We start from the raw sequence: 23,345 nt of genomic DNA on the forward strand, positions 1-23,345 counted from the left end.
AAGAAAGAAAGAAAGAAAGAAAGAAAGAAAGAAAGAAAGAAAGAAAGAAAGAAAGAAAGAAAGAAAGAAAGAAAGAAAGAAAGAAAGAAAGAAAGAAAGAAAGAAAGAGAAAACCCATTCATGATTATGCAAGGTAAGGATCATGTAGTAGAAAGATCTTGCATATTCTACCTATGTAACCACAGAATGCCCTTTCTCCTCTTGGGTCAGTTTTCTCACTTATAAAATTACTTGGGTCAACCAAATGATCTCTATGTTCTCTCCAGCTCAAGTCTTGTGATTGCTGGGGCTTCAATCAACACCTCCACAAACTGATCAGGGGCTTGCTCAGGGCCCAGAGCTCAGGCTCTTTCTACATCCCTCCTTCTGACCCCAGAGGAAGTCTAGGGACCTGGGTTTTGGGATTCTTGGCAATCCTTGGCTCCACTCTCTCAGCTCTTCCCAGAGCCTCCTGTTTGGTTTATGGGCAGCTACACAGTCTGGGGCTAGTCTGTCTGCAGAAGTCAGGGACAACCAAAGACCTCCCAAAACAAGAGGTAACCTCGGGTATCCCCCAAGGAAGCTGCCCCTAAATCCAGCCTGGCAAATCTTCTCCCTGACATGCACAGCCAAAGCTAAAGGGCTTCAATCATTTCAAGGGTGAGCATAAGCCAAAGAAGGTGAGGGGCAAGGCTGGTCAGTGTAGTGCTCTGAAATATTCTAATGGCTGGGCCACCTCATTGTGAAAGATGCCCCTCTCCACCGAGCATCCAGCCCTGGCTGCTCATCCATTCTGAACAACTCATGTCTGGATCTTCCCGTGGGTTGCACATCCAGAGTGCTCCCAGCCAAGAAGGGAGCTTCTGGACATCTACGGCCATGGAGAAAATGTGAGTGGAGCACTAGCAATGATCAGTGATGAGTCCTCACTCAAAATATGACCTATATACTGGGTTCTTCTGCTCATACAAGTCTTCCCATGGCATCTCCCTCACTAGTCTTGTTTCCAGTTTTGAAAAGATGTTCCTGCTCACCATGTGCCTCCTCAAGGTCCAAAGTACTGGAAACTATAGTAGCAGATATTAAACAAACATGCATACATCATGCTAGGAGGATATTGGCATTCAAAATAGAGGTCTTAATTTCAAAAAGAAAATCATTTCTCCCAGAATCTATCTCGCTCTCCCACTCCTATTCACCTCTGGGCCCACCCCATGCACAGACCTTCCAAGACATAGAGGCTGAGGAATGGCCCTAAGAGGGACACGTCTAGATCAAAAACAGACCACGGCCAGAGGGTTTACAATCACTTCCCATTTCAGAAGCTAAAATTCTTCCTCGGTCTGGCTTTCATGGTACAGGAAACTACATTCTACCTCAGGTACGATGGGAACAGTTGGCCATGTTGACTCACCTTTTCTTCTCTGTTTTCCCACAGGAAAATGGGAAAATGGATTTACAGCAGAAAAATCTATGTAATAAGAACTCAATATTATTAGCTCAGGAGGCTAAAGTGTAAAGGGTCCTCCCCACAGGTTGGAGGTTTCCATGGGACCTAAGGAGGACGGACGTCCTTTCCTGTACATAATCATTCAAGCTTGGACTGGAAAGGGGATTTCAGTGGGTGTCTATGAGAATCAACAAAAGAGAAGCACCAAACGATGGCCTTATTGCTCTACTCGCATTCTTTGTGACTCTCCAAGTCGTGCCAAAACAATAGGCTTTTACTAGGTGCCTACTATGTGCCAAGCATTTGGCTCGATGATAACTTCCTTCTCTGAACACTATTCCTTCCCAGCACATTATATTAGAATGGAAGCTCCTAGAACGCAGAGAATTTCTCAACTTGGAATTCGTATCCATAGGATAGAGCACCATCTTTGACTCATAAGAAACACCTTTTCTTTCACATAACAAATGCTTTCTTTCCTTCATGTTCTTCCCCCAAAGTAAAATCTGGTGAAAGCAGCCCATTCTCTAGCATATCACTACCAAACCTGTCCTGGCCCAACCCCTTCACTTTATGTGATGCCCAGCAAGAAGAGCCCTCCTTGGGAACACTAGTGCCCCAGCGTTATGTCTACCCCAGTGTTTATCACAGGACTTGGAACAAAGGAAAGACGCATTTAAAGGAACTTGTTGACTTCACCAAGACATCATCTTTATCATCAGTCCACTTAGAAAAGGACAGAAAAACACAAGAAGGTGAAGCAGGCCCCACAATGACCTAAAATGGGGAGTAGATCCACTTTGCTACAAAAGGCCTGAAGAGCAGAGGCAAGAGTCACGTAGGACGATGAGGCGAGATGATGAAAGGTCTGCCTTGGAGATGGTACCCAAGCCCGTATGTGTCCTGGACTACCTTGGGCGTGATGGCTGATGAGAAGGATCTCCAGCCTCTGGTCCATTCAGAAGATGCAGAACTCTTGTACAATGCGCCTAGTATCAGGGGAGATTTCCTATAAACGGGCACCGAGCACTGAACACATAACATCAACGCACATCACAGCATGTTCTAGAGCATAACCAGTTTTTTCTAATGAGAAATTTTAGCTCAGCTCGCTTGTCTTTAAATAGTCAGGTGACTCACCCATTTTTGAAATGTTCCGTGGATCAAAAAAGGAAACATCAAAGATATGCATTAACAGGAAACCTTTCTAGGACTTTTCAAGTCCCTCTTAATTACAACGCGACACATTCTACCCAGACGTCATCATCTCCTGGCACAAATTTTTAATATTTTGTGTGTGTGCAATTATTGTCCTTACAGCATATAATTATGTGAGCCAATAAATATTAACACATTTAATTCAAATCCACCAGAGCAGAGATAATTCAAAGGAAAGAGTTGACTCTCCACCATTAACTGCTTCACTCCTCCGCGCCCATCTATGGCAAGAGGAAAGTGAGGAAGCATCTTCCTTTAATTCCTAAATAGAGAACAGATAGGGAGAAAAAACATCCCCCCTCCCCGCCTGCCATTTCCTGCATGTTCTAATTTAAGTGAGCTTTACTAGCAGTGCGGTGATCTCACTGTGCTTCCTTCGTGGGAGAGAGTATCTCTTCTAGAGAATGGCAGGAAACGATTATCCCAAAGGAGGGGGATCACACCAGAGCTGATATCCTTTGCCGATATTCAGTTATGAAAACTGTAAATCTGGACTCTGCGTTGACAATGTTAATGGCAAACCTTCAAGGGTTTAAGTGCGAGATGAGTTTATTTCTTCCAAAAGGGAATGGATATGTTCTCAATAAAAGCTCCTCATTTCTTGGGGCACGGGAAGGCAGAGACTCAATGAATTAAAGCTCTGTTAGGGGGATGAGGAATGATGACCACAGAGCACATCTTTGGAGTTTACTTGAATCGAAAACTGGAGAGGAAATTGCTCAAGAAAAAATGTTAGGATTTATTGAGCCAACAAATATTGTCTTTTAGAAGATAAGCATTTGGGGACAGGACAACTGAGTTTCACTGAACCTCCACCCAGATACATAGTGGAAAGAACAAAGGATCATAGATTAGTAGCAGCAAGTGATGCAGAAGGGCCAGGTTCAATCCTCTCCATTAGTCAAATGGTTAAATGACTCATTCAGTCATAGAGTAGAGATGGGGTCAGGATTTCAACTCTTTCCAGTTCCCATTCCAACATTATCCAGCTGACACACTTGACAATCATGGGTCAAGCCAAGAATGAGACACTGAAATAGAGGTGAGAAACACACCTACAGAACAATCAGATTACTCCAGAGAGGGTCCATTTAACTGGAGAGTTCTGAGGACCCTGTGCCTACTTTTAGAGGCAGCTGAGATTCCCTATTTTCACTGGTCCTGCTGAAATGCTGAGCTAAGGACTCAGTTGCCTTATTCCATAATATACCTCTCCAGCAGCCCAGTGACGAATCTAGAATGGTTACTGGGAGTCACTATGAATGGAGAAAAGGATAAGGGATCTGGTTGTGCAGGAGACAATACCAAATTGTCAGCACTGAAAGGTTGACACATAAGGCATGACTAGAGAAAAAATAGGAAGCACGGGGAAACCATCTGGGTCACCTCTTGGAAATACAGAACAAAGCCTGAAAGTTAACAAAAGAGCCACACCATTAATGTCTAACAATATTGTTGACCAAGTGGATAAGAGACTACGTGAGCCCACCCAGACTGGACTGAGATCCTTCTGTGAATCCTGCCATCACCCCCGAGGCAATTACTCATGTCATTAGAATGTTCTCTGTGAATGTGGATAGTATATAAGACATTGACTTGGCTCACTTGCCCCTAGAGGAAAAGTAATCAATAAAATTGAAAGGCTGGAAAATCGAGGGGTTTTCCTCCCTTTCTTTCCAATCAGTGAACTCCTGGTTGACTGATTTGGGGTAAATGAGAACATGGCACAAAGGAGATAGTTGAATGCCTACCTGCTGAGACCTCGGCTTGTAAGGGGAGCTACATTCTAGGTCGGCCAGGATGCTGGTCAAGGAGTCAATCTCTGCATCCAAACTGGAACGACGCTCCTCCAGAGTCTTGCTCCCAGGATTCCCCTAAAAAGAGAGGGCGCACGGGTCAAGAAAACCATTTTGGTTGCTCTCTTCTTCTCTGAATGACGTCTAGGCTGTCACTTTGACTTCCTAAATCCTCAGTCCACCTCCCAAATGCCTTTTTGTTCCTTGTATATGGTCTTCTCGAGAGCTATCCAGTCTCCCTCGAAAGAATGCAAACTCCTTGAGGTCAGCAATGACTGCATTTTGTATCCGTATCCGCGGAGGGGGCACTTATAAATTTAGGTCAGTTTACCAATTTTTTCAAGGATCTTGAAGCACTTTCAATGAAAAAAAATACATTTTCCCATCAATAATCTTACTCCAAATGCCAAAGATTCCTCTGCTGTAGGAGGAGCAAGAACCAGTGAGCAAATTCAATAGATCAAAAACAACATGCTGCTCAGTTTGTTGGTGGCAGAACTGGTTGTGGGGAGACAAAGCCTTTGTCCCAGGGCATTGAATTTGATAACAAAGCTGATCCCGGTGCCTACAGTCTTGCAAGAGGAACATGGTTCTATTGGTTCAAAGTAGGGACTGAGTCTGACACAAGGCAATACCAAAAACGGCAGGGATATAGGAACAGAAGGCTTTAATGAGACTCATTTTAAGGGGGGGTAGGAAGGACATATATTCATTTATTAAATGCATTTATTATTGTTGTTCTTGTTGTTGATATTATTATTAGGAATATAGGTGCTGACCTGAATTGGGAAAAGTCTCATTTGGAATCGCTCCATACAATAAAATCATAGTGGGAGCAGTTGGGTAGCTCAGTGGATTGAGAGCCAGGCCTAGAGAAGGGAGGTCCTGGGTTCAAATCTGGCCTCAGACACTTCCCAGCTGTGTGACCCTGGACAAGTCACTTGACCCTCATTGCCTGGTCCTTACCACTCTTCTGCCTTGGAGCCAATACATAGTATTGACTCCAAGACGGAAGGTGAGGGTTTAAAAAAATAAAAATAAAAAACAAATAAATAAACCATAGGTAAAGTTTTTTATCTATCTATCTTTTTATCTATCTATACATATATGCATACATACACCCATGTGTAACATATATTATACTATATATGACATGTTATCATATCATATATCAAGATGTTCCCTATTCCCCTTCTGGACAGATCTCACGGTTAGGAAGTTGGTTGTTGGGTGTTTCTTACACACACACACACACACACACACACACACACACACACACACACACACCCCAATCCTGAATTTTCCTTACAAAACTCCTGCCCCATACTCCTCTCTCTGTCTGTGGGGGCCAAAAATCTTCAAGTACTTGGAAATCGCGTTCATTCTCAGACCTCTGTGAGTATTATCTTCTCCAGACTGAACTCAGTCACTTTCCCGACTACCCAGGCTGCCATTTTCTGAACGCTCTGCACTTCTTCATGCCTCCTAGAGCTGGGCTGCCCAAAAGTGACCCTGAACGAGCATTATTTATTAGTTGATCACAAGTGCTGGCAAATTGAGAGAAAATTATGCCCAAGTGATTCCAGACTAGTAGACACGGATGGGAGGTCCTCATGAGAGTACATAGATTTGTGCAACTGAAGGAGAACATTGAGAGAGAGAAGACATCTGGAGGAATAGTTCAAATACACTAAATGGCCAGTCATTTGGTCAATAAACATTTAAGTGCCTACTACATGCCAAGCACTAAGGCTAAGAACTGGGGAAACATAAAAAAGAAGGATAATCCCTGCTTTCAAGGTGCTTACAACCTGATATCTGACGGGAAAAGACAACACACGAAAACAAGAAAGGAGGCTCCAAACGACAGGAGAAGGTGGAAGTCAGAGAAGACCCAGAGAAGTGTAGAGAGATAGGGAATGAGAGGTTGTTTGGTCCTGGGGCCCCTCCTTTAATGTTGGCATTGGAAATCGTGTTTCCACCTACATTCTGAGGGCTGAGGTGGTAATAAAGCATGAGAATCAAAGTCTACTAGACCTTAAAGGATCATGGCTTTTCTCTAGAATGAGTTCCTCCAATATGGTGGAGCCATTGGAGAAGTCCCATCATCGTACAGCCATGTGAGAATGAGAAGAACATGTGGAAGAACGTCAAAATGATATCTGTTGCCAGATGGAATGTAGTACCTTGCCAGGTGGAAGGCATGGAGAACCCAGAAAGCCACTTGTCTAGAATCAAGTGGGTCACTGATCCAGTGAGACAGAAGATTAAATTTAGAGTTCCCTTCAGCTCTAGGATTCTAATGTATAATTTAGTTTATGGGAAACAGTGTAGGGACAGTGGAAAATAACTAGATTTAGAGGTAGAGAGCCTAAGCTCACATTCAGGAAATCCTAGTAATGCTTCTTACTACCTGTGTGAAATTGGGCAAGTCACTTAACCTCTCTTAGACTCAGTTTCTCCACTTATAAAACAAAGGGACTGGATTAGGTGGCTTTGGAGGTCCCTTCCATCTATTATCTACAACCTTATAAACTGGAACTAGATGAAGGATATCTATCCTAATGGCCAAAAGAATGGAGAAGTCTAGAGCTTCCTTCCAGCTAAGAATTATACTCTGTCAGGAGAGCGGCAGATTCAAGGAGGTGGAGAGGTTTGCCATCTAGAGAGACCAGAATTCCCTGCCACATTTTACATATGCATGAAGATTTACAGAGATTTCCATTTCCAGGATTGCTCAAAATGAAAGGAAGCAATGCTGAGACTTCAGAGGTGAGACATAAGCTCAAAGAGTGACAAGGGATAATTTTATCCATCCCTGAAATGGTACAAGGGAAGACCAGAGAAAGAAGGGGACCGGAGCGATGCCCCTCAGCAGAGTGACCACAGCGAGGTCACTAATTGTTTCTTTTGACTCTGGGTCTATGCTTCTTTCTCCAACACCTTCCATCCGGATAAATAGGGAAGAGAAGGACTGCAAACTCTGAAAGACTCCGACGTTGAGGCAGAAATGGAGAATGCACAGCTCAGGAGAAGAGAAGCACACTTCTTCCTCCTCCCTCTCCGAGTTGTGAGTTGGCAGTCAGTATTCTACCTCTTTTACTCCAATCTCAGCTGGAAATGGGGAATGGAAAGCCGAGGGTTCTGGAATGCTAAGTGTCTACCAAAATACTGCCTCTGGAGAGGCTGCCATACTGCAGCGAGAGGGAATGGCAGGGAGATTTTTCTCAGCTTGCTTTCCACGAGAAGCCAAAAAAGGGAACAGCAGTGCCTTCCCAGGATGGGGTGTTTCGTCAAAGTTGGAATCTCTAGTGAATTGTGAAGAGCAGCTGTGATGGTAACATTTCCCCAAAACCAACATTCGCCAACTTGGAAATGGGCTTCTAAAAGGTATTCTTGGTGAGGAAAGAATCCATCCGCCCAAGGGGAGGAAGATGATGAGATGAGCCCACACTGGTCCAGGGTAAACACACACACTCGACAGCCCTGAGTCCATATTCAGTCTGCTTACCACAGTAGGCTCTGTGGGCAGAGACAACAAGAATTCAAGCCTGCTCTCTATAAAAACCTAGGCACAGCAAGGAGGTCCAATGGATAGTGCCCTGAGCTTGAAGTAAGAAGGACCTGAGTTCAAATCCAGGCCTCAGTTTACCCATCTCCAAAATGAAGGAATTGAACTAGATGAATTTCAAGGTCCCTTTGAATTCTAGATCCATTATCCTTTGGCTTTTCTATCCCTCAGTTTCCCCAATCGTAAAATAAGGGGTTTGGACCTCATGCTGTCAAGGCAATGTCCTAGGATAATGAGTTATGAACACCATCTTCTAATTTTAAAATCGTCCCTCCCAGCCTTAGTATGGAGGCAAGTCTAGCAGCTCATATAGTTGCCAAAAGGCTTTGGATTTCCGGGCAGTAGGGAACAAAGGACTTTGTGGGCAAGTTTCAAAGCCCTACTCAAGGGTGAGGCAGGAGTCAGCCCCATCCAAAGAGCCCCAAATGGCCCATTTGGAAGCCTGGGCCTGGTCATCCCCATTCATCCCCATGAGCTTTGAAGTAGTTGGCATTTTCTTGATGCACACGGTCCTTTCTTTGTGAAACAGCTCAGACAGATAATTTCTGTACTTAAGGAGATTACTGCTCCATCAGGGGACAGACTGAGCAAAGTAAGTCATCAGACAGAGAATATTATCACGATTAAAGCCCAGAAATATACGCAGATATTGCAAAAGAACATGTTGAAAGGCCAAGCACTTAGGCCTCTCAACACCCACGTAGCCCTATCTAGAAAATGAGAATCCAAACTTTCCTCTCAAGATGTTAGGTAGTGGAATAGAGGTACAATTTCCTTGTATTACTGAGTAAAGGATGTTTTAGAAAAGCAATTAAATATGGAAGACTAGTGATTTCAAAATGAGAACAACAATGTATTTTTCAAAATGAATGAAGCTGAGAGGGAAAAGCAGCATACTCGATGACAGAATCTATTTCTAAAAAAGGGGGACGGAGGCAGCTGGATGGCTCAGGGGATTGAGAGCCAGGCCTAGAGACGGGAGGTCCTAGGTTCAAATCTGACCTCAGACACTTCCCAGCTGTGTGACCCTGGGCAAGTCATTTAACCCCCATTGCCTAGCCCTGTAACAAATAAAAATTAATATAGAATGATATATATAAAAAAGATATTAGGGTTTAAAAAAAATTTTTAAAAAAAGGGGGACACTGAATGGAACAGTAAGCTGAGGAAAACAGGAGCTAAAATAAAAAGATGGAAATTTTAGTATATGTATTAAAAAGTTCAATAAGGTTTGAAGTCCATGATGATGGGAATTGTAAAAAGGGAGAAAATAATCCTTAAGAAGAAGAATTTAGGGTCTTAGTGGAACATAAGTTCAGAGATTCAGGAGGGTGACATAGAAGTCAGAAATTGAAAAAAAAAATGGAATCTTATTTTGCTATTTGGTGCATCTGGGATTGCATCACAGGGAGAGGTTCCCAATGGAACTATCATCTCGGTTTATACAATCTTTGGCCATGTCTGAAGACCTAAACATTTTTCCTTTAGGTCTTCTAACATTTTGTGGATAAAAGTGTAGTCTTATTCCTTATCCTTCTGGTATCCCCAGCTTGAACTACATAAATGCCTCACTTCCTTTTCCATTCATATAAGACCTTAACTGTATCTTCTTTACAACTTCCTATATGCCAGCCATTCCCATTTGCACTAACTGAGTGTCTCTTCACTGCCACCATCATCAGCTGCAATTCTGATTCTTGGAGACAATAATACGTTCAGGTTTTGCAGAAGAATCTTCTGACCAAGAGAAGAGTAATGCCAAAAAAGTAAGTTTTTGTGAAAGGACATTTCTCAAATGCAGATGAACCTTCTCTTCTCTTCCTGGTCAAGCTCAGGTCCTTCTACAAGGTCTGCCGAAAATATATGGAGAGATTAGCAGAACCACCTTCAATCTGCATGTTCAATTCTGAACGAGACTCTTGACCCACTTTGGTTTGGATCTTGGGCAAATAGCCTCATGGAGGCGGTGCCATTATTCTGTGCCATGATCCAGTGGGAATGACATCATCTGCAAATTGCAATATTGCTCATGAAGGTCTGAATCCGATGCCTCCTGGTCTGGAGAACTGGTTCTGTGTTCATGGCGGCCAACGGAAGGCGGCATGTTCTAGCAGGTCCCACTAAGAAGTTTTAAGGAGAAACCATGAGGAGGCCGGATCCAGTTCCCCAAACTCGTGCATTTAACGACCTATCAGAATCTTGTCCCTTTTCCGCTTTTCTTCTAGTGTGTTGTGGCTGTTGAAAGCTCTTTTAATAAGTAATGTCTGCCTAGGCCAAGACAGTTACTCTGGAGATGACTCCAAAAATGGCACCCACTTGTTTGCTCCTCACCCCATCCTGTGACCCCTCGTCTTGCTTCGGGGAGAGAGAATTCCTAATACAGAAGCAGGAACTTAGCTGTCTCAGTCTTCTTTCAATTTCTCGAAAGGGAATCCTACTTTTCAGTGTGTACAAAAGAAATTATTGATTTAAAAAATAGCCTACCGATGGATGAATAGACATTAGCAAAGGAATGAAAGCTGTAAAAGTCTGGGGAAGAGAGGGAAAAGGGACTAAAGCCTTTGTCCTTGGAACAAAAATCCTCTCAAAGGCCATCAGTAGAGAAGTACGAGCTTGAGAGCAGAGGAACACCGTTCAGAGTTAGGGGTACCATATTTAAGAAAAGATGAAAAAAGAGTATAGCTAGAGAAGATTTATTTAAAAAAGAAAAAGGAATTGGGAGGGGGGGACTCCCCGTTTTATCTGAGAACATCTGAAGGATCTGTGCAGGTTTATGCTAGAAAGAAGAAAATTTATGGGGAGAAATGGAAGTTTTTACCAAGTACCTGAAAGGCTACTATGTGAATGAAGGATTGATGATGATGATGATGATGATAATAATAATAATAATAATAATAATAATAATGGCAACGACAAGAACAACTGTTCTTTGAATAGCTTTAAGACTTGCAGATCATTTCATGTAGAATCTCCTTTGAGTTTCACAAGAAAACAGTAAGGTAGAAGCTATTTTATGACATTTTACAGATGAGGAAACTGAGGCTCTTAATGGTAAAGGACTTATCCAGAGTAAGACTTTATTTTTCCCTTCCATCTACTGGAGGAGGATCCCATATGTGATAAAATCTTATCTTGTAGGAGGGTATCCAGGAGACCCTCATCACATCAGCATCCCCAGCTTCATCTGGGCTTTTCCCACGTCGCCATCTGTGGGGGGCACATAAGAGGGCTGGGCCCGCTTGTCCCTCGGGGCATGGCGAGGAGGATGGCACTGAGGCTCTGGCACAGACCACTGAAAGGGGGCAGCCCTGCCCTTCCCACATGGCCCTGGCTACTTCTCTGGCCGAGCGCCTTACCCGAGGCACCAGGGCTGTGGCCTCTCCCTTGGCCCCTCATGACTGATAAGGCTGACCATTCCTTATCCACCGTAGACCCTAGAACCCTTGATGGGAAGCGTGTGGGATTTGAACTCGTACCCTTCATTCACTGCTGCAGGAAGATGTCCCGATCACCCTGCAGGGAACGAGCCTCTAAAGGAAACAAGGATGAAAAGAATCGGAGAATTTCAGAGCTGGGAGCCTGGGCGGCCCTTGAACCCAACGGAGAGTCCAAAGTTTTCCTTCCATATGTAAGGATGAGGGAAAATGAAATGGAAAAATGGAGGGAAATGGGGAAAAAACGAGGAAAAAAAAGGAAAAATGAAAACCACAATGGAGATGGATGATCCTCTCATCCAAGGAGCTTAGGTGAACCGTGAAGTTCTTCACCGGAAGGTCAGAGATAAAGACAGAAAAGAAGGCACCAGCCTGGAGAAGCCATGGATGCTTTTAGCTAGTCTACTGAGGATGTATTCTTGTGTTTTTATTTGGTCTTTTTGTTAAATTTTAGGTTAATTTATCAAGATGTTGGAACATGGGATTATGGTCCAAAATGGGGAAAACAATTTTGAGGCGATTTGCTACCCTCAGTAACTTGTCAGACTAGAGAGAGAGACACACAGAGAAACAGAGAGAGGCGGAGAGGCAGAGAGAGAAAGACAGAGAGAGAAAAGGGGGAAAGAGGAAGAGAGAGACTGAAAGAGAGGAAAAGGCAGGGACGGAAGGCTCTAGAATGCTGCAGGGGGCTGGAGAGACCCCTGCGTCCTTCATTTTAAAGGCGGGAGAGCTGAGGAGGAGGGAGATCAAGTGACTTCTCCAGGGCCACACAGGAAGCAGGCCAGGAGAGATAAACCCACTTGGCCATCAGGCCACCCCGCAGGCTGGCCCTCCACTCTCTCCCACGGCAGCCACAGCAGCACAGTCAGGGTTTGCTCAATAAGGTCCCCAGGCTCGGCTGCCTTTAACTCCTTTTCCTTCTGATGCCTCCACCCAAATATTTCCAGTCTATATGAGTTTCCCTCCCGTCACTAGGCAGCCTTGATTCCATCTTGTGGCACGCCCAGCTCCAGTGGATTCCTTATAGCCAAGGGCCCACTAGGGCTAAGCTTCCTGGGCCTAGGCAAGGCTCGTCCCCATGACCGCTCCAGAGCGACTGGGCCCGTCGGGAGATGTCCCCGGACAGAACAACGGCACCTGAGAGCCGCCAGAGCACCGCAGAGGCACAGAGGTGTCAGACAGTCGCAGACTGGAACAAGAAGGGCCTTTGAAGCCATCCAGTCAATCGCTATCTTTTTAGAAGGAAGAAAACAAAGTCCCAGAGAGGTCAAAATAACTTGGCCAAAGTCAAATAGCTTGTAAGGTCCAGATGCAGAATTTGAACGGTGGTTCATGAACTGCCAAGATGGCCTTTTTCCAGTGAATCCAACTGCCTGCCAATGATCTCCCACTGCTTATTCTACTAATAAAATAATACTAAAATAATCACTAATACTCATAGGCTATCCATGGTTGTAAATCATGGAATGGCTCCTCTTGAAGAAGAACCAACATGGCAGATGAGGCCAAGAGTGAAAGGCAGAATTCACAACGGGTGAAAAAACACAGACCTTGAGAGCTAAAGAAAAAATCAACAATGATATAGATATAGATGATATAGATATAGATATAGACATAGTCATAGACATAGGTATAGACATAGATATAGATATAGACATAGATATAGATATAGATATAGACATAGACATAGACATAGGTATAGACATAGATATAGACATAGATATAGATATAGATATAGACATAGATATAGATATAGATATGGATATAGATATAGATATAGATATAGACATAGACATAGACATAGACATAGACATAAACATAGACATAGATATAGACAGACATAGACATAGACATAGGTATAGACATAGACATAGACATAGACATAGACATAGACATAGACATAGACATAGACATAGACATAGACATAGATATAGATATAGATATAGATATAGATATAGATATAGATATAGATATAGATCTGGAAAACATGATTCAATGAGTACAAAGATAGAAAGGCAAAAGGTGGCCAGGCCAAGGCTTCAAAGGCCATACAAGAGTTATCTTCCAAACTAAAGGTCTCCAGTGCCTTGGCCATACCTCATGGGGAAGGCACACTGCCTGGGTTGAGAAGACATGGAGAAGACTGAAATTATAAAAATGGAGAGCTCGTTGGTGGATGGAAGCTTCTGAAGAGCGTAGCCAGGTATGGGCATCCAACCCATTGAATCACACCGTAAGACTGGCCAGTAACTCTATGCTAAACATTTCTGTGTACTGACTCAATGTTGTAAGGGAAAGGAACCAAGAGAGGAAGTCATATACATCTTGAACAAATAACAATGTCCTATTTTTAGCTGAGTCCTAACTGCTGTGTAGCCACCAAGGGCTCCACTCTAAGGCAGTCTGTAATGGGTTGTTCCACTGCCATTTCAAAGGGGGGAAGAAAAGGGAATTTGTATGCCAAAAATAGTTCCTCAGTGAATTCTCATCAGTTCCTTCTTTCTCTCTTGATGAAACCTCAAACCCACGAGGCACAAATTCCTTAACCTCAGCTATGCATGTCAAAGGAAAATGTAGGGGAAGAGGCTGGAGTCAGCAGTATGAACCGGAGCCCATGGCACATTGGGCAAAGGCTTTCCACCCAAAGATGACAATGCTGCCTTAGAAATGGTGGCACCAAGTGGATAAGCTGAAGGAGCAAAAATGAGAAGAGAAAGCTGGAATGTATCTTTCTTCTCTCTTCTATCTCTCTCATTCTTCACACTCTGCTCTTCAGTCCCTTCTGCCCTGCCACTCTTCCACATGCCTAGAGCTTGATTTTCAAGATTTCTTTAACCCTTTGGGTAACCTTGCTCCTCACCCAGGTGGCGATGGGTGAGCTTAAGGTCCCACAGAACTCTGACTTTTTGATGTCTGAATCTAACGCCACTTAATGCAAAATGTTATGAAATAGAACGCAAGCTAGAAAGTAGGAATACCTACATTTTGGTAATATTACCCATTGATGACAATTTATGACCCTAAGGCTCCCATACAGAATCCGCCATAAAGGATTCATTTTTATCCTTTCAATTTGAGAGCTGTGCATGTGGATAAGGCTGGATTCTTAGGTACGAGGAGGAAACGTTACGAGATGGATGAGCCACCACGTAATTCAGGTGGGCACCAAAACTCAAGCTAATGTCAAGATACCCATTCAGAACCAAATTCTGCTTGGTGGTGACATTTATTATTCATGGAGCTATGAATACAAGACGGTTGTCCTCTCCAGACATTAGGGGCTCAGCCCTGAGCAAATGGGAGAAAAAACAATCATTTCTGAGAGTCACACCTCAGGGGAGGGAGGGAGGCTAACAGGGTCAGACCCAAGTCTGGCAGGACCCACTAATGTAGCTCCTGGAAAGGTCACTGGAGAATCTTCTGGTTTTCACCATCTCAGGCACAGCAGGAATATTATCTGTTTGCCTCATCCTTATCTTTATGCCTCTCTGACTTTCTACTTGTGTATGTATCCTGTACGTGTCTCTTTGTGGGTGTCTGTCTCTCTGTCAATCTTGCTCTGTCGGTCTCTCTGCATCTCTGTCTCTCTCTGGGTGTCTGTCTCTCTATCTTGCTGTGTTTGTCTCTCTGGCTCTGGCTCTCTGTCAATCTTGCTCTGTCTTTCTGTGTCTCTGTCTCTTTCTGTCTCATTCTGTGTGTGTGTGTGTGTGTGTGTGTGTGTGTGTGTGTGTGTGTGTGTCTGTTTCTGTCTATCTTTCTCTGTCTGTCTCTCTGTCAGTCTTGCTCTGTCTATCTCTCTGCATCTCCGCCTCTGTGTATCTGTCTCTGCCTCTCTGCGTCTCTCTATCCCCGCCCCAGGTCTCTGTCTTGTTCCTTTCCCCTCTCCTTCTTAGCAATAAGCAGAAAGGCTGACCTTGTGCTCAGTCCTTTCCCCCTTCCTCTCCCACACACCCTCTCTAATCACCGAGATACTCAATTACCCTCCCAACATAATCTGTCTATTTGCCCGCTGCACAGAAATTGAAATGATGGCACCTCCACTCGGGCCGGGCCACGAGGCCCATAACAGCACTGGAGATGGAGCCATTGCCCCTCCAATTAGCCTCTGTTACAGAGTGTTTTTGAAAATTAATATGGTATCCAAGGCAACTGTCAGCGAAATGGAACATTAGATTAACAAAAGCATTATAATCCCTGATCATTTTGTCCGGGGAGGAATTCACGAAGGACACATCAGATTCTTGTTTCTAAACCTGGACTCTACTAGCCGGTGGTTTTCCACTGTTCACTGCCCACTTATGCCTCTTAAACACGCTGGAATGAGCCACTGCCTCGTGCAAACAGGAAGAAAAATCACTGGCTTTGGAGGCAGACACCTGGGTGGTCCGGGTCAGTTGTCAGAACCACTTTAAGTCTTGGTATCTCCATGATAAGATGAGGGAAGTGGAAGAGGTTGGCAGGTCTTTACCAGGGGTCAGTGTGCTTTCCATTTCTTGGGGTAACTCTTCAGTAAAATTGTATGTGTCTTAAAACATAATTCAGGGGGCAGTTGGGTGACTAAGCAGATTGAGAGCCAGGCCTGGATATGGGAGGTCCTGGGTTCAATTCTGGCCTCAGACCCTTCCTAACTGTGTGACCCTGGGTAAGTCACTTAACCCCCATCGCCTAGCCATTACCACTCTTCTGCCTTAGAACCAATACGCAGTATTGACTCAAAGACAGAAGGTAAGTATTAAAAACAAAAACAACATAATTCAGAGACAGGGCCCCAGGCTGCACAGCAATGAATCCCCAAGAGATGCAAGATGAAAAAGGTCAAGAACTCTCCAGCCTCGAATGCCCCTTCCAGTCCTAAATCCCACGGTCAGTCAGATGGCTGGGAAGAGCAGGTCTGTGTCTAGAGCTTCTCAGTTAGCAGAAGGACTCATAACCAGAAGCAAAATGGTGACTCAGTTAACAGAAAGTCTGATACGTGGGATGGCTCATGACAAAACCATTCAGGCGGGCACATTGGACGGCCCCTCGCCCATTTTCTCCCCACAATTTCAATGGAGTCTCTATATCTTTGTCCAGCTTGGTTCACATATGCAGGCAGCCAATTGGCAAGTCAGCCAGCTACTTGGTCATTCAACTGGCACTTATTAAGCTCTTCCAACCTCTGCCTCAGTTTGCTCAACTGTAAAAATGGAGAGGATAATAGAGCTATCACCCAGAGTTGTTGGGAGGTTCAAATGAGATATTAATAAGGCACTTAGCAAAATGCTTGGCACATCTTAAGTGCTTAATAAATGCTTATAGCCTTCCCTTCTCCTACTTTGTGCCAAGCCCTGTGCTAGTCACTGGAGGAACCAATAAGGAGAAAAGCATATAAGAGGGGAGAAAACATGCAAATACAAACTGGATGAAAAATTTCAGAAAGAGATTAGCTCAGAATTAGAGCTGAAAAAAAAAAAAAAGAAAGGACTTCTAGATGTAGAGTCAATGACCAAAACCTGTATAGTCTTCCAAGATTCCATCAATTCTCAATATCATGGTTCTTTTTTTAAGTAACAATCTCTATTTTTTTTAAACCCTTAACTTCTGTGTATTGGATCCTAGGTGGAAGAGTGGTAAGGATGGGCCATGGGGGTCAAGTGACTTGCCCAGGGTCACACAGCTGGGAAGTGTCTGAGGCTGGATTTGAACCTAGGACCTCCCATCTCTAGGCCTGACTCTCACTCCACTGAGCTACCCAGCTGCCCCCAAGTGACAATCTCTTAAGAGATATGCCATTCATCTGTTCATGGGTGACAAGTAACATGCTGTATCATTGTTTCTCTCTTTTTTGCTTTATTGGGAAGAGGATGAGGGCAACAAACAGGAAAATCTGGGGGCTGAGGAGAGGGACAGAACAAGCGAAGTTTGCCTACACTTTCTGCTTCTTTATTCTTGTACAGGCTACACCTTTCCTCCAGGAGAATGGATGCTCCTTAAGCCCAGGAGTCATTGGTTCTGGGTTTTGTATTCCCAGGATCGCCCTTCTGAAACACTCAGTGGCCTGCAATGTCACTTGTGTTCATGGTTCACCAGTGGGGTCTGTGGCCACCTTCCATTCTCACAAGGCAGCATGTTGTTATCAGACAGAGATCACTTACAGAACACAGGAGGAAACAGTCTGTTTTTGTTTTAGTATCTGACTGGAGCACAGATTTTCTGAGGAGTCAGCAATTACAACAAGTCAGGCACTGTGCTAAGGGCTGGGGTACAAAGGAAAGCAAAAAATAGTCCATGCCATCAAAGGACTCACATTCTACTGGGGGAAGGCAACTGGCAAATAAATATGGGCAAATCATTTCATCTCTGCTTAATAAGACTTAAAAAAAGAAGCCACAAATGAAAACATACTTCCTACCCCCAAACCAAGAGGCTGCCGGTGTCCTGGCACATCTTTATTGCTCCCTATCCCCACTGAGCAATGTCTACAAGTCCTCAGCTGACACCTTTGAAGACTAAGATCCCTCCAAGCATCAGAGGGAAGCATCCAAGAGGTCCAGTATCTCTCCAAACATCTAAGAGATATAGAGTCTCTCCAAGCATCTAAGGGATCTAGAATCTCTCTAAATATCTAAGGGATGTAGGATCCCTCCAAGCATCTAAGAGATATAGGATCTCTCCCAATTATGTAAGGGATCCTGAATCTCTCTAAGCACCCAAGGGATCTAGGATCCCTCCAAGCATCCAAGGGATCCGGGATCCCTCCAAGCACCCAAGGGATCCGGGACCCCTCCAAGCACCCAAGGGATCCGGGACCCCTCCAAGCACCCAAGGGATCCGGGATCCCTCCAAGCATCCTAGTTCCTTGTTAGGACTGTTTTCCTCAGTTTTCAAGAGAGGGACAACCTGGATTACTTTGCATTTCTCACACAGCTCCTAATGTTTCATGCCTCACTGAGACTTCCATTCACACAACACCCCTGATAGCGTACTTCCCAACCATTCTAAGGACAGGTCTCTTTCCTTTGCCTCCGATGGTAACCCTCCAAGCCAAACACACAGGCTCGCTGGGTGATAGAGTTCTGGCTGATGCCTGGGAACAGATGGTTTCCAGTGACTCAGGAACTAAATACTTCTCCTGTTTGGGGGAAATGATTTTTGAGTAATAATCAAAAGAAATGCCGAAAAACAGTCAGTAGACTCTAACAAGCCTTGACAGAAAGTGAGTGTTAAAAGTGACATGTTTTTCAAACTTCAAAGAGTTGGCTGGGGCCAATTCGGGGGTGTTATGGGGATATTTGAGCAAGGTTACAGCTGTAGCATCTCTGTGCCAGCTGATTGCCTTTTTACTAGTCAGAGGAAAAAAAAAAAGAAATTAATATTATCTTCCAGAAGATGGATATCATTGAAAGAAAAGCAAAAAAAGAAAAAATGCATGAAATAGTATTTCATTTCCTCTTCTGTTTAGTAAAGAGAAGAAAAAACGTTTCTCTCCCTCAGTTTTATTCTCTGGGACAAACCACTGGACTGTTGCCCAAGAAATTCGACATTTACCTGATGGAAAAACTCTACTCTTTTTACAATTTCCCCCCTCTGCATTTTAAATGTTTTTTCACAACTTAAGCTCTTTTACAAAAGTTTGGCTGTGCCAAACTGGCCAGGAAAACTCCCATGATGCCAGATGTTCCATTTAAAGAGGGACCCCTCCCTCCTTCTTCAGTACTTTGGTAAAAGTATAAACTGTTCTGCAGGCTGGCTCTTCTCTTGAACTTTCCAAAAAGAACGAGTCTAATTTTAGTATTCTCTTCTCAGTTCTCCCATTCAGCTGACAAGGATGACAACAACAACAACAACAACAACAACAACAACAACAACATTTCTATAGCATATTAAGGTTTGCAACATGTTTTATAAATATGTATTCATTTGGACTGAGGAAAAAACAAGTTCGAATAGAAGTTTCAACGACAACACAATAAATCCACGCGTATTTGTTAAGCACCAACTGTGTGCCAAGCACCAAAGCTGCAAGGACAAAGGAGCAAACAAGCCCTGCTCCCAAGAAGCTTATATTCTCAAGGGAGGCTCAAGGATGGGGCGACCTCAAAGTCTTGGGACAATTTTAAGCTTTGGTAGCTTAAATACACAGTTCACACATATACACTCACACATAAAAATATAATTGAAGAAGGTGTTTGAGAAGGAAGGGCATGAGAGATTGGGAAGGGAAGACATGCAAAAGACGGTACCTGAGCTGCATCTTACCAGAATGGAGGGATTCTGTGACATAAAAGTAAGCAGGGAAGTCATTCCCTCTGACCCCATTTATCTGACCTGTGAACTGGGGATAGGAATACCCAGAGTTCCCACATCAAAGAGCTCTTGTGGGATCCACATGAGATAACGCCCAGAAAGTAATGAGTAAATCTTCAAACACTATAGAAGCTTTTAACTATTCTTGTTGTTATCTGTTCTTAATGTTGCAATGGGCATTTTATACACACACATATACATACTTCTTGGGGGCAGCTGGGTAGCTCAGTGGAGTGAGAGGCAGGACTAGAGATGGGAGGTCCTGGGTTCAAGCCCGGCCTCAGCCACTTCCCAGCTGTGTGACCCTGGGCAAGTCACTTGACCCCCATGGCCCACCCTTACCAATCTCCCACCTATGAGACAATATGCCAAAGTACAAGGGTTTATAAAAAAAAAAAAAATCATACTTCTTCAACATCAATACCAACAAGGAAAAGAAAACAAATTTGTGGTTGTTGTTTTTTTTTGTTTGTTTTGTTTTGTTTTTACTTTTTTTTTTTTAAATTTTAAACCCTTAACTTCTGTGTATTAATTTATAGGTGGAAGAGTGGTCAGGGTGGGCAATGGGGGTCAAGTGACTTGCCCAGGGTCACACAGCTGGGAAGTGTCTGAGGCTGGATTTGAACCTAGGACCTCCCGTCTCTAGGCCTGACTCTCAATCCACTGAGCTACCCAGCTGCTCCCCTGTTGTTTTTTTAAAAAGCAGGAAAACTAAAATTTCCTCCATTTACTCAACGTCTCTCCTCTTTGGTTTTTCTCTGGGCAGTTTCCACATCTGGGCACAAAGGACTGACTTTGAGTTGGCACCACAATGGGGGAAGAAGAGCCATCTACTGAATGCCCATCCAGAGTCGGAGGGTGAAATGCCAACTCATTGCCATGGGTCGGTATCAGAAGAAAATGTAAGAGAAAATAGGGGAAAATAGAATAGTTTATCTGTTGGGTCTATGGAGAGGGGAAGAATTTATAACCAAACAAGAGATAAAGGAACATTACAAGTTGTAAAATGCATAATTTTGATTATATTAAGTTAAAAGGTTTTTCATACAAACAAAAGCCATGTAACCAAGATTAGAAGGGGAAATAAAAAGCTGGGGAAAAAATTTTATAACAAATTTCTCTGATAAAGATCTAATTTCTCAAGTATATGAAGAACTAAGTCAAATTTATGAGAACCGAAGTCATTCCCCAATTGATAAATGATCAAAGGATATGAATAGGCAATTGTCAGATAAAGAAAGTAAAACTATCAATAATCACGCAAAAATGTTCTAAATTCCTCTTGATTAGAGAAATGCAATTTAAAACAACTTTGAGGTACCACCTCACACCTATCAGACTGGCCAATATGACAGCAAAGGAAAATGAAAAATGTTGGAGGGGGTGTGGCAAAGCTGGGACACTAAATAAAGCATTGCTGGTAGAGTTGTGAACTGATTCAGCCATTCTGGAGGGCAATTTGGAATTATGCCCAAATGGCTATAAAAGAATACATAGTTTCTGGTCCAGTAATACCAGTACTGGGTCTGTATCCGAAAGTGATTAAAACAAAATGGGAAAGGACCTGTTTGTACAAAAATATTCATAGCTGCTTTCTTTGTGGTGGCAAAAAAAAAAAAAAAATTAGGAACTGGGGGCAGCTGGGGAGCTCAGTGGATTGAGAGCCAGGCCTAGAGACAGGAGGTCCTGGGTTCAAATCTGACCTTAGACACTTCCTAGCTGTGTGACCCTGGGCAAGTCACTTGACCCCCATTGCCTACCCTTACCACTCTTCTGCCTTGGAGCCCATACACAGTATGGACTCCGGGAGGGAAGGTGAGGATTTAAAAAAAAAAAAAAATTGGGAACTGAAGAAATGTCCCTCAATTGGGAAATAGTAGAACAAATTGAGGTACATGGTGGTAATGGAATACTATTGTGCTATAAGGAATGATGAACAAGATGATTTCACAAAGAGCTGGAAAGAGCTCTGTGAACTGATACAGAGTGAAGTCAGCAGAACCAGGAGAACATTGGACACAGCACCCTGCAGTATTGTGGAATGATCAAAAGGGACAGATTTTGCTACTAACAGCAATACAATGATCCAGGACAATTCTGAGGGAATTATGAAAAACATGCTCTCTACCTCCAGAGAAAGAACTGTTGGGATAGAAATGCAGATGAAAACATATGATTTATCACTTGTTTATCTGGGTATATGTTTTGGGGTTTTGATTCTATAAGATTATTAGCTTAAAAAATAAGTGTATAGGGGGCAGCTGGGTAGCTCAGTGGATTGAGAGCCAGGCCTAGAGACGGGAGGTCCTGGGTTCAAATCCGGCCTCAGCCACTTCCCAGCTGTGTGACCCTGGGCAAGTCACTTGACCCCCATTGCCCAACCTTACCACTCTTCCACCTATGAGACAATACACCGAAGTACAAGGGTTTAAAAAGTTAAAAAAAAAAAATTAAAAAAAAAAAAAAAACAAGTGTATAACCTGAATTGAAGTGCTTGTCAGCTCTTAGAGGGGGAAGAGAGGAAGGGAAGGAGACAAGATGGATAATAAAACTTTGGAAAACTTATGTGAAAATTTATTAAAATTAAAATGACAAATTAAAAATTCTCTTTTTTTCCTCTTCATGGAATAGCTGAAATAAGTGTCATTTGGGTGGCTCAAACTACTGCCATGACCCAACAAAGCACCAAATCCATAGGATCACTTCAACACTCAAAAAGTGCTGAGTGGTATGTCAGGAACCTTTAAGCAGACCTAACTTCCCTGAAAAAGCCACAGGGACAGAGGAAGGAAAGAATGGAAGATGCTGCCCCGGGAAAATAAATGTGCAAGAACTCTCTGGCCAATAACATTAAATGATGACTTTTTTTTTAACCTTTACTTTCTATACTACTAACAATTCTAGACAAATGGGGTTAAATGACTTGCCCAGGGTCACAAAGCTGGGAAGACTCTGAGGCCAGATTTGAAGCCAGTTCCTCCAACTCGAGACTTGGCACCCTACTGAGTGTGCCCCCAGCTGCCGCTACATGATTCTTCTTGATGTCAGAATGTCAAGCATGGAACTCTAAATTCCCTGGCTTAGGAATTCCCTCTTCCCATGAAATCAATCAACCTGGAAGCATTCACACAGTCCTTGTTGGGAGCCAAAAACAAAAGCTTTAAGATTAATTCTACGTTCAATCACATCAGATACGGAGATGAGTCCTTGATCTTTCCTGAAACACATTTTTGCTTACAAATTAGGAGCTGGGAGGGACCTGAGCATCCATCTAATCCAACCGCCTCATTTTACTGGCAGGGAAACTGAGAAGCAGAAAGAAACGTCCCCTTCCCATGACTCACACCTGCTCAGTCTCAGAAGGGCTTCGATGAGAAGCAGATAGAAGACAGAGAAGGGGAGAGAAGGGGAGAGATAAGTCACAGAGCCAGGGACAGCGGCACAGCCCATTCTGTCAGTCTGCTTCGTATTCTTAGCCACTCCTCCATGCAGTCTTTCCTTATATTATTCTAATCGTGTGTGTGTGTGTGTGTGTGTGTGTGTGTGTGTGTGAGAGAGAGAGAGACAGACAGACAGACAGACAGACAGAGAAATGGGGGGGGGGGAGACAG

The 23,345-nt window shown here is 43.5% G+C and overlaps 1 protein-coding gene across 1 annotated transcript in view; it reads right to left on the bottom strand.

Moving 5' to 3' along the window:
* LOC123242014 (LIM domain containing preferred translocation partner in lipoma) overlaps positions 1-23,345 on the bottom strand; it is a 384,500-nt gene that overhangs the window by 294,759 nt on the left and 66,396 nt on the right. Inside the window, exon 3 of the mRNA XM_044669509.1 lies at positions 4,399-4,521. Coding sequence (XP_044525444.1) covers positions 4,399-4,521 — 123 coding nt within the window. The remainder of the gene's footprint in view (positions 1-4,398; positions 4,522-23,345) is intronic.

The sequence above is a fragment of the Gracilinanus agilis genome, chromosome 3 (assembly GCF_016433145.1).
Source record: "Gracilinanus agilis isolate LMUSP501 chromosome 3, AgileGrace, whole genome shotgun sequence".
Lineage (NCBI taxonomy): Eukaryota > Metazoa > Chordata > Mammalia > Didelphimorphia > Didelphidae > Gracilinanus > Gracilinanus agilis.